Source organism: Abrus precatorius, unplaced genomic scaffold, assembly GCF_003935025.1.
Source record: "Abrus precatorius isolate BTA unplaced genomic scaffold, Abrus_2018 Scaffold10, whole genome shotgun sequence".
Lineage (NCBI taxonomy): Eukaryota > Viridiplantae > Streptophyta > Magnoliopsida > Fabales > Fabaceae > Abrus > Abrus precatorius.
Window position 1 is genome coordinate 18,891,608 of NW_020874292.1, and position 12,581 is coordinate 18,904,188.

Sequence of the window (12,581 nt, forward strand, 5' to 3'; positions counted from 1 at the left end):
AGGGTGAGCTCACCCAAGTGAGAGAAGAGCTTGCTCAAGCGAGGATTAGCCCGCTCAAGCAAGAGCGCGTAGATCTGGAATGGTATTTAAGGAGCCTTAGCGCCCAAAAATGCACATTTCTCACCAGACAGTTTTCCTCTCTCATTTTCTCTCACCATCTTATCTTAGAGAAACTTTCTCGAAGCCGAATTCCTTCCCGATCAAAGTGAGATCGTCTATCTTATTAAGATTTATGTAAGTTTTTGGAGCTTAGTTTTTGGTCTTTACTCTTGTTTCTTGCTCTCTCTTTCTCAAATGACTTATACCACGTCGTTCTAAGTAGATCTAAACCATTCGAGTCGTATTTCATACCCAAATGCTTGATCTATTCCTTCGAAACTCACTAAGAGTACGATCTTGGAACTCGTTCTAGGTAAGGAGAGCTTATCTGAGCTGGTTTATTTGTTTAGTAAATGTTGAGCATGATGTGTTATGATGGAGTTTTGTTACTTGACGTGTGTAATATAAAATTATTTATGTTCGGGATAACTATTGAAATACGACTGTACAGTATGGTGAGACTGATTGATAAGTGTTATAACAGATGTATTTAAATGTTTACTATATGATGTTGTTGGAATTGTATGGAATTGTGGTAGACAAATGTGTCGAGTGGTAGGCAAATGTGTCGAGTTGTAGGTTGCTTCTGGAATACTAATGTCATAATGCCAATTGGAGCTGAGTTGTTGTTGTTATTATTGAGGTTGATATTGTTGTTGCTGTTGTCATCGTTGTAGTTATCAGCACTCAGTGAGTTAATAAAAATAGTTGTATTGATAAGTAAAAGGTTGGGAAAAATTGCTAAATAATAAGTTGTTCAAATATTTATGTTGCTAAATAATAAGTAAAAGGTTTCCATTCAAGTATAGGGGAAAAGACAGGTCCGATATCCAAGAGAAATTCTATCAATTTCTTGAAAAAGTCAAACAGAACATCCCATTCTTTGATTGACATCATGCTTATACCATTCATAATAACATAGATTACCCTTGGCAAGAGGATGTTATTAGTACCTCCTCTGCTAATGTCATATCTTGACAGATCAAAGATGGACAAATCGTTCAAAGTGAACTACCACCCACTACTCAGTATTAGTTACCAAATCTGAAAGGCAAAAGCGGTAACCCTGTTACTGCTACTCCTTTCAGAACCAAGAACCCTGACGAGTCCATCACTCCCAATGACATCCAAGGCCTTATGGAACAGGCCAATTACACCAATAAGTACCTTCAGGTTCTACGAGAAAAAATCTCTGTTAATCCTGTCAAAACTTAAGTTGAAGAAATGACTTCTTCATCCTCTCAGCCTCAATTAGAAAAACCTTTGTTTAAACCTTTTAAGATTAGTGCCAAAGCTAAACAAAAAATCTTAGAACTTAGGCAGAAAGAAAAAACCAGAGTGAATGAAGATAACCAGAATAAGTTGCTTAGTAAAATTACTAGTCTTCTTACTACTGTTCCTGACACTCCTCAAACCTCTGAAAAATCTAATGCTAAACCTAGAACTAGATCCCTTACCAAAACTGTCAATGCTATTTCCAAAACTGATTCAGAACATTATTCTGAAACAGATTCTGTTTTAGCTATCAATCCTATCAACAATTGGAAAAATTTTTCCAAGCTTTATTATAATAAAGCTACTGCTCCTGATCTTATTTTAGAAGAAAAACAAGATTTTATTCAAAGTTTCAATTCTAATGATATTTATATTTGGAATATTGATGGATTATCTGAATATAATATCATTGCCAAACTCCAAAACATGTCGGTTGTCGCCATGGGCTATTTTACTAATCAAAATATGCCTGAAGACACCATTGTTTATATTTTAGTCACTGGATTTATTGGCCAACTCAAAGGTTGGTGGGATAATTATCTCACTGAAGCTGATAGAGAAAACATTCTCTCTGCAGTAAAAATTGATGATAAGGGAAAAACTATTGTCAGTGACAATGAGCGTCTCCCTGATACAGTGTATACGTTGTTATACACAATATCCCAACATTTTCTGGGTGATTCTTCTCTGTGGAGAGAAAGATCTGGAGAACTCCTTTCTAAACTAAAGTGTAATTCTTTAGAACAATTTAAGTGGTATAAGGATACCCTCATGTCTAGGGTCTTAAACAGAGAAGATTGCAATCAAGCCTATTGAAAAGAAAAATATCTTGATAGGCTTCCTAAAGCCTTTGGAGATCTTATTAGAAGCAAACTCCGAAGTCATTCTCTTACTAGAGAGATTAATTATGATAGTTATGACTATGGTCATCTTACTGCCATCATTATTCATAATGATATCAAGGTTTGCCAGAAGGATAAACTCCAGAAGCAGCTTGCCAAAGAAAAGGCCTTGAGTAAAAACGAATTAGGATCTTTCTGCGAGCAATTTGGACTTTCATCTTGCTCCACCAAAAAGAAGAAACAGGCTCCCAAGAAAGAGACTGTTGAACCTTATAAAAAGCCTTACAAACGTAAGTACAATAGGAAACCTATTTCCAAGAAGCAAGGGGAAAGTGTTATCCCCACCAATATTCCCAAGAAACTCAGAACAGGTGTAACTTGTTACAACTGTGGAAAACCCGGCCATATCAGCAAATACTGTAGACTAAAAAAGAAAATTAGCAGCCTTAATCTTGAGTCTTCTACAGAAGACCAGATTAACAATCTCCTTATTGAATCCTCTGATGAAGATTCTGTCAAAGAATCTGAGGAAGATGTCAACCAAATCCAAAACGATGATCAAGTTTCCTCTTCTGATAGTGATGATATTCCAGAAATCAATGTTTTGACAAAAGAACAAGATCTTCTTTTTGAAGCAATAAGTTCTATTTCTGATCCCCAAGAAAGAAAAGAATTTCTAAATAAATTCAAAGAAGTTTTAGAAATCAAACCTAAACCTAAAGAATATTTTACCACAAATAAATTTGATATTACAAATATTTTCAAAAGATTAGAAAAGAATTCTAATATTAAACCTACCACTATTCAGGATCTTCAGATTGAGATTAACAATCTCAAGAAAGATATTAAAGAGATTAAAGATCAACAACAAATTTATCAAGTTATTCTTTCCCAATTAGATGATGAATCTGATATTGAGAAAGAAGAACTTCCTGAAGATAATGATTCTGAGAAGGTCGATTCTGGTAATCTAGAAGAAACCTTTATCTGTTTGATCAACAAGGTTAAAATTCAAAAATTTTACATTAATATCAGAATCATTATTGATGATTTTGTTCTTGACACTTTAGCCCTCTTTGATACAGGTGCTGATTCAAATTGTATTTTAGAAGGCTTAATCTCCACAAAGTATTTTGAAAAAACTTCTGAAAAACTCAGCACTGCTAGTGGTTCGAAGCTTAAAATTAATTACAAGCTTTCTAAAGCTCTGATTGAAAATCAAGGGCTCAAGATTGAAACAAACTTTCTCCTTGTGAAAAATTTAAAAAATAAAGTTATTTTGGGAACACCTTTTATAAAAGCCCTCTTTCCACTACAAATTTCGAAAGATGGTATTTCCACTTATCATTTAAGGAAGCAAATAACTATCAAATTTTCCAGCAAACCATTTACTAAAAATATCAACACCATTCAAAATAAAATCAATCAAATTAATTTTCTGAAAGAAGAAGTTTCTTTTGCCAACATTGAAAAATAATTACAAAATCCTTCACTTCAGAAGAAAATCCAATCCCTTTTAGGTAACATCCAATCCTCCATATGTTCTGACTTACCCAGCGCCTTCTGGAATAGGAAAAAACACATTGTTAGTCTTCCTTATGAGTCAGGTTTTAAGGATAGTTAGATTCCCACTAAGGCTAGACCCATCCAGATGAATGAAGAACTCCTTCATTCTTGTCAGAAAGAGATCAAAGATCTCTTAGACAAAAATCTTATTAGAAAAAGAAAGAGTCATTGGTCGTGTTCTGCCTTTTATGTTAATAAACCTGCAGAAATCGAGAGAGGCACTCCCAGTTACAAACCTCTTAACCAAGCTCTCCAGTGGATTAGGCATCCTATCCCCAACAAAAAAGACCTTCTTAACAGATTAAACTCTGCTAAGATCTTTTCAAAATTTGATATGAAATCTGAATTTTGGCAAATCTAAATTTGTGAAAGTGATAGGTACAAGACTGCCTTCACTATCCCCTTTGGGCATTACGAATGGAATGTTATGCCTTTTGGTTTGAAAAATGCTCCTTTTAAATTTCAGAAAATTATGAATGACATCTTCAATCCTTATTCAAAATTTATCATTGTCTATATCGATGATGTCTTAATTTTTTCCCAATCCATTGATCAACATTTCAAACACATAAATGTTTTCATCAATGTCATCAAACAGAACGGACTTGTTGTTTCCAAGTCTAAACTTAATCTTTTTCAAACTAATATTAGATTCCTTGGTCACAATATTCATCAAGGAACTATCATTCCTATCAGCAGGTCCATTGAATTTGCTAATAAATTTCCAGATAGAATCCTAGATAAAACCTAGTTACAAAGGTTCTTAGGATGTCTTAATTATGTAGGTGATTTTATTCCTCACCTAAATAACATCATCAAACCTTTACATGATAGGCTTAAGAAGAATCCTCCTTCTTGGACTGATGTTCATACCAATGTCGTCAAAGAAATCAAAAACAGAGTCAGGAAGATAAATTGCCTATATCTTCCCATTCCTCAAGCTTTTAAAATTGTTGAAACTGATGCCTCGGACATAGGCTACGGAGGTATCCTTAAACAGAGAATTGAGTCACATGAGCATATCATTGCATATACTGTAAAACATTGGAATTCTGCACAACAAAATTATTCAACTGTTAAAAAGGAAGTTTTGGCAATTGTTTTATGTGTTTCAAAATTTCAATTTGATTTATTAAACCAAAAATTTCTTATTAGAGTAGACTGCAAGTCTACTAAAGAAATTTTACAAAAGGATGTAAAAAACCTTGCTTCAAAACAAATTTTTGCAAGATGGCAAGAAATTTTAAGTGTTTTTAATTTTGATATTGAATATCTCAAATGCACTTCTAATTCTCTTCATGACTACCTTACCCGTGAATATTTACAGGATAAGTAGAATGCCTAGAAAGGCAACGACCCCTTCTAGGGGAGGCTCGTCTAGAGGAGGAAGAGTTAGGCTCGCCCTAACCCTCAACAAAACAAAATCAAAGTCTGCCACAACAGACTCTTGTTTTGATTCTTCGGAGTCATCCACTCCGGCTGGGTCATCCACCCAGAAAGCCATCCAGATTGTAGAGTCATCTACTCAGCAATCTGTGATTCCCAAAAAAGACTCATTCAACAAGGCTGATTCTTCCCAATCACAAACAAAAAGTGTTAAACAAACCAAAGCAGACTATGCTTTCCCTGTTAATACACTTCTAGCCATATAACAAGGTAGCCTAAACAGCCTACCAAAGAAATCTTGGGCAGACATTACCTTTGATGAAGACATAGAAATTGATTTAGCAAACCTAAACACCATTATCCAGTCTTTCAGCCAATCACAAAAGACAATATGTCTCCCTGATAAAACAGAGAAAGCTATTAGCCTTCAAAAAGGTAAAACCTCAAATACCAACCATTACATGGCAAAAGGAAAATTCTCCTCTGTCATCCAAATGGAACCCAAATTTTGGGACAAAAACCCATACAAAGCCATCACTAAAGCCTTCCCTCCTGGTTTCATTTTAGACCATATGCCTTGAATAAAACCAGACAATTTTATGAGTTCATATTAATAGACTCAGATTCTATCTCTATTAAACATTACAAGGACCAAAAAAAATCCTTCAATAATCACTCATTCAACAATACAGATTTTAAAGATTCTGTCACCAAAGAATTTTGGAAACAATCCAAATGCATTCAAGAAATTCTCCCAACCTTTTGATCCGGTAGGATACAATTACTGGGACTACATAGATGCCTGGACAAGGACTTTCTGGTTCCAGAACAAACTCAATCGACACTCTTGGTTGATTTATTTCAAGAAAAATCAAAATTACAATTTCCCTAACTCAATCGACACTCTCCAGTAAAAGAAGGATTTGAAATATTCAAAAATAGATATGCTCCCAACAGAATTGGTGCAGATCTCAAGTATTTCTCTGCCTTTGCAATGGCCTAGGTATTCTCATGGCAGTATAGGTATAGCAAGACAGAAGAAGACGATATTCTTCCCATGATCCACAGACATGCTTTTGTGAAGTGGTGGAACCAATTCAACGCAGAACATATATATATTTACAGAACTTAATAATTATGACTATGTTTCATAAGTTTGCCCTTGTGTTTTATGTGTTTTGCAATGATCGTACTGTGGTACATGAGTAAAGAGGATAGATATTATAGCTACTTCTCAAGATGGAAGGTCTAGCTGAGAAATATTAGAGTCAACATATTTTGGAAAAGATTGTAGCTCTAGAATTTTTTGTCAGTCTAGGTTAGATAATAGATCTAGAACATTTAGCTACAATTGAGGAGATGTAATTATTATTATGTAAAGGTTTTGTATTTTGAATTCCACATGGGACCACAATTGTAAACATACATGCTAGTATAATTTCTGAATTATATAAAAGTGTCCTTGGGATTTTATTATCTTGATAGTTTGAATGATAAAGTTGTAAACACATTATAAGTTATATTATCTCTCATAGGTGAATTTGAATTACAAGCAATAATTCAAGATATTGTGGATTCTATACAAAAAGAGGACGTAACATTTTAGTGGTATCAGAGCAAGGTCTACGTAAACCTACAAGGTAAAGTTACTAGGCTTCAATTATGTATTCTGTGTAGGGAGTCTTAGCTGTGAATCGTAAGCCAAAGTTTTCTAATCGGCCAATTATGTGGGAGAACGAGCTTGATTACCTCTGTTCTCTAGCATGATAGATGTAAGAAATTTTGGCGTATAAGGCTTGGTTGAGCTCTAGAAGAGTCAAGTTGTTGAGTAATGTCTTGTTGATTTGAGTTGTAATGTGTTGCTGAGGCAGTGTGCTTGTTAGCTTTTTGCTTGTGGATGTTAATGTTGTGCTGAATAAGTTGAACTGCTGTAATATGTTTTGTCTTAATGCGTTGCTATATGCTGATAGATGTATGATTTGTCTTGTTATGTGCTGAATTATGTTGGTTTATACTATGTTATGATTGAAAGATTGTTTGTGTAGCTGAATGATTGGTATTAAGATAGAGCTAATTGTTACTGTTCTAAGATAGTTTTGTTTGTGTTAAGATGGCAAGATTGTCGAGAAGGCTTGCACCAAATCCTTCTTCACCTTATGTAAACCAGACGACTCATGCTATGGAGGCTATGACAGCAGCTGTGAGGCAAAGTTTAGATGTTGTTCAGCAGCAGCAAGTTGCAAATCAAGCAGCCACTGCAATTCAAGCAGCAACCAAACCTGTTGAGTATCAGGGGGTATCTAAGTTTAGGAAAAGTGACCCTCCTTAGTTCACTGGAGTTGACGGACCAAAATTTTCCTCACCATGGGTTGTGCTGAGGAAAGGAAGGTTGTATAAACGACGTATATGTTGGTAGGAGATGCAGAGATATGGTGGTAGGGAGCCCGTACTATGTTAGAAGCCCGAGGAGAGGTCATTACGTGGACAGTATTTAAGAATAGTTTTCTGGAAAAGTTCTTTACACCTCATGTTCGTGCTACAAAAGAGAGGGAGTTTCTAAGCTTGGTGCAAGGAAACTTATCTATGTACGAGTATGCAATTCAGTTTGAGCGTCTTTATCGATTTTATTCATATTCGACTTCAGAAGAATGGAGATGTCAAAGGTTCTTTGATGGGTTGAGGACTGATATAAAATGGATTTTGATTCTGTTGAGAATCATTGAGTTTGCTGACTTGGTAGATCAAGCTACTATTATAGAAAGGCTCAATTTAGAAGACGCTAAAGAGGTAGGAAAAACTCAGTCTAGCAGACAAGCCAGTAGTTATAGAGGAAATAAGGGTGTCAGGATGAGCCCTTATGACAGATCAAATTGTCAACAATAATTTTGACCTTCCCAATCTAGGGTAGCGACAGTTTCAGCTCCTAGACTATTGGGAACTGTCACCTCTACTCTCCATCATGGGGGAGTAAGTACACTACCTTTTAGAGTTTCAGTACCCTCGACGGTGAAATGCTTCAGGTGTGGGGGGCTACATTTTCTGAGCCAATGCCTTTAGGTTGAAAGTAGAGTCTGTTATACATGCCAACAACCAGGACATATTGTTAAGGATTGTCCAATTACTTGGAGTAGAGCGGCATCGTCTTCAGCTAATGCCTGCGTCCTAGAATGGTTAGGACTCCGTAGATGACAAGACCCCAAGCTGAAGCACGAGTTTTTACCACTTCTGGGATGGAGGCGACTTGGGCCAAGAACCTTGTTCAAGGAATAGGAGAAGTGGCAGGTACCTTTCTTTATGTACTTTTTGATTCCAGAGCCACGCACTCCTTCATTGCGGATGCATGTGTGAGGAAACTAAGACTACCTATGAGTGATTTGAGGTGTGACTTGGTGGTGTTGACACCCACTCAGAATTTAATGATGACTTCAACAACTTATGTTGGGTGTTCTATAATGATTGAGGGAAGGCGTTATAAGGTAAATCTCATAATTATTCCTATGATGGGTTTAGACGTAATCCTAGGCATGGATTGGTTGATTGCCAATTGTGTCTTAATTAATTGTGTGCAACGATGTTTAATTTTTCCAAACAACAAAAGTTAGCATGAGTGATTTCTACACACCAAGTAGGTCTATTGGTGAAGAAGCTTCATGCTTTATTCTCCTAACTGTTATGGATGTAGAGCAGGAACGAGAACTTCAGTAAATATTAATTGTGTGGGACTTTGTCGAAACCTTTCCAGATGATGTTCTTGGAATACCTCCAGCCAGAGAGATAGAGTTTGGTATAGATTTAGTTCCCAGAACTGAACCAGTACCTATATCACCTTATCAAATGGCACCGAAAGCGTTGAGGGAGCTAAAGCACCAAAATGAGGATTTGATGCAAAAAAAGATGATTAGGCCAAGTGTATCACCTTGGGGAACACCAGTTCTTTTAGTAAAAAAGAAAGACAGAAGTTCTAGACTCTGTGTTGATTATTGTCGATTGAACAAGTTGACCATTAAGAATAAATATCCATTGTTGTGGAGTGATGATTGATGAATCCACTTTTTATTATATTTTTACTTGTCTTTTTGGTGCTCCTTGATAGAAAAAATGGACTTAGATAGTGCAAATAATATAGAAATCACATTTTGAGTAAATATCATAGGTTTATTAATTTTTGGTTAATTTGCATTTAATTACATAGATATAGATTGCAATTTTAATTGTCTTGACAATTTTGCAGAGTCCCCAAGTTAATTCTGAGATATCTTGGCCCTTGGATGAAAGTTGCCCCCAAAGTAGCCACTTTTAGGAGCAAAAGTGGCAACTACAGCAAGTCTGGGCATTAAAGGTTCCAAAGTAGCTACTTTCAAGTGAAAAAGTGGCAACTCCAGAAGCTCCAGGGACGCCATTTTGGAAGCATTTTATGCGTGACCACTATTGCCTTTCATAGTGGCTACGCGTATCCAAAGTAACCACTTTCAAGTCCAATAGTAACAACTGCAGAAGCTCCAGGACGCCACTTTTGGAAACATGTTGCGCGTGGCCACTATTGCCTTTCATAGTGGCTACGCGCATCCAAAGTAGCCACTTTCAAGTCCAATAGTGGCAACTCCAGAGAATTGGCAAGTTTACGTAAATATGCACGTGGATACTTTCAAGGCCTAAAGTGGACACTTTCAAAGGCAAAAGTAGACACTTTGCTGACATGTCCTCCACTATAAATAGATTTTAGGAATTAGGGTACGGGGACTTGAACATTTATTTTTCTTTCATTCTCTTTGCCAAATTAGGACATTTTTCTTTCCAGAGCTTTGGAGCCTTGGGTGACAACCATGGGTCCATTATAGGTTTTAATTTCCAATTTCCCTTTGATTCTCATTGATTTTACATTAATGTTGCTTACGTTTCTGCATTTCTTTCTTTCATTTGTGAAGCCCATCCATATGGAGGGCTAAATTCTCTTGTAATTCCTAGTCAACTCATATGGTTCTTGAATTCTTGGGCTTAATGGCAATATTACTCTTTCTTTCGTTGGATTTATTAACCTCAATCTCATAATGAAATGAAATTTGCATGAAGGGAGCATTGCTTAATGAACCCTAAATTACCCAAACGAAATTCTAATCCAAAATTGCTTAATTTTGATTAATCTTTGAGATTGCTTAATCTTAGGGATAGAGATTGGAGCCCATTAAGATGCTTAATTTTAATTGGGATGCTAAAGTTAATTTACGCTTGATAGATTAACTTAATTCAAGGGAAAATTGGAGATTATTGAATCATTCGAAAGAATAGGGATAGAACTTATTGATTGACTAGGGATTACGCTTCTTAATTGATTGAATTTCACTAGTTTACATTTTGCTCTTGATTAAAATCTAAAAATTTACAAACCCCCCCCATTTACTTGCTTTAAAATCTATGTTTACACGTGTTTGATGTATGTTCCCAACCAAAAATTCCTTGGAGACGACCTAGGACAACACCCTAGTACTACATTCATTTCTTTGCATATTTGATGAGGATTAACGACAATCTTTGTGCATAACGAGTAGCAAAAATTCGTTTATGATCTGATGGATCAACTGAAAGGTGCTAAGGTATTCTCCAAGATTGATCTAAAATCTGGATATCATTAAATTCAAGTTAATGATAAGGACATTCCAAAGACAGTTTTCGTACTCGGTATGGGCATTATGAATATATGGTAATGCCTTTTGGAGTTACCAATGCCCCAACAATATTTATGGACTACATGAATCGAATCTTTAGGCCTTTTCTAGATCAATTTGTGGTAGTATTTTTCGATGACATCCTTATCTATTCTAGTTCAAAGGAGGAGCATGCTAAACATTTGAGGATTGTCTTGGAGATTTTGAGAGAGAAACAATTATATGCCAAATTGTCCAAGTGTGAATTTTGGCTTGAGGAAGTGAAATTTCTTGGTTATGTGATCTCAGCTGAAGGGATTGCAGTTAACCCTTCAAAGGTGGAGTCAGTGTTGAAATGGGATAGGCCAAACACAGTCATAGAGATTTGTGGTTTTGTAGGCTTCGCGGGTTACTACCGAAGGTTTATAGAGGGGTTTGCAAACATTGCCTCACCTTTAACACGACTAACTCGTCGAGATCAATCCTTCATTTGGACAAAGGACTGTGAACAAAGCTTTAAAGAGTTGAAGCAGAGGTTGACGTCCTCTCTCGTGTTGATTATTCTGGATTCTAACCGACCTTTTGAGGTATATTGTGATGCATCGCATCAAGGTTTAGGATGCGTATTGATACAAGACAAGAGGGTGGTGGCGTGTGCATCGTGCCAGTTAAGGATCCATGAGCGAAATTACCCCACGTATGACCTTGAGTTAGTTGTAGTGGTTTTTGCTCTGAAGATTTGGTGGCACTATCTTTACGGAGCACAGTTTGATGTATTTAGTGATCATAAAAGCCTTAAGTATTTATTTGATCAAAGAGAACTGAATAGAGGCAGAGGCGCTGGATGGAATTTATTGAAGATTATGAATGTCAACTTCAATACCATCCAGGCAAGGCTAATATAGTAGTAGATGCTTTGAGCAGGAGTGTAGTTCAGGCTTTCTCACTGAGAGTTAGTGAGTCTCTTCTAATAGAGCAATTTTGAAACCTGAACTTAGACATGGATATATTACCTGGAAAGATCGTATGTGGCAAGATTGTGGTGACCAATGAATTTCTATAAGAGATTAAGGATAAATAGTTGTGGGATCCTAGATTACGTTGAATTATATTTCTTTTGGATACAAATCGCGTAGTTGGTTTTAATTAAGGTGCTGATGATATTTTTTGATATCATGATCGAGTTTGTATTCCTAGAGGCGCTAAGTTGAGGAGAAAGATTTTAGAGGAAGGACAAAAAGACAGCCTGAGTCTCCATTCTAGAGCGACGAAAATGTATCAGGATTTGAAGCAGATGTTTTGGTTGTCGAGCATGAGAAGTGAAATAGCCAAATTTGTTAAAGCCTGTTTGACTTGTCAAAAGGCAAAAGAAGAACATCGTTGTCTGCCTAAAGAATTGCAAACAATAGAGATCCCTGAAAGAAAGTGGGACAGTGTAACTATGGACTTTATGTCTCATTTGCCGAAGACTGTTAGGAACCATGATATTGTATGGGTCATAGTTGATTGATTGACTAAGTGTGCTCACTTTCTATTAGTTAACATGAACTATACCATGGAAAGACTTGCTAAGCTGAATATTAAAGAGATTATTAGGTTACATGGAATTCCTTCTAGTATCATCTCTGACAGGGACCCTCATTTCACTTCTCAGTTATGGCAGAGCTTTCAAGAAGCTCTGGATACCCAATTGAGGTTGAGTTAGCATATCACCCTCAAACTGATGATCAGTCAGAGCGTACTATTCAGACCTTAGCGGACTTGCTGCGAG

The 12,581-nt window shown here is 36.2% G+C and overlaps 1 protein-coding gene across 1 annotated transcript; it reads left to right on the plus strand.

Moving 5' to 3' along the window:
• Positions 1 to 7,619: 7,619 nt before the first annotated feature.
• LOC113851991 lies at positions 7,620 to 8,051 on the plus strand. The gene has a single exon (XM_027482253.1). The coding sequence runs from the start codon at positions 7,620 to 7,622 to the stop codon at positions 8,049 to 8,051; it is 432 nt and encodes a 143-aa protein (XP_027338054.1).
• The last annotated feature ends 4,530 nt before the right edge of the window (positions 8,052 to 12,581 follow it).

What these genes read in the sequence shown, in the direction of transcription:
- LOC113851991 (XM_027482253.1), top strand. Translation starts at nt 7,620, where the DNA reads ATGTTAGAAGCCCGAGGAGAGGTCATTACGTGGACAGTATTTAAGAAT.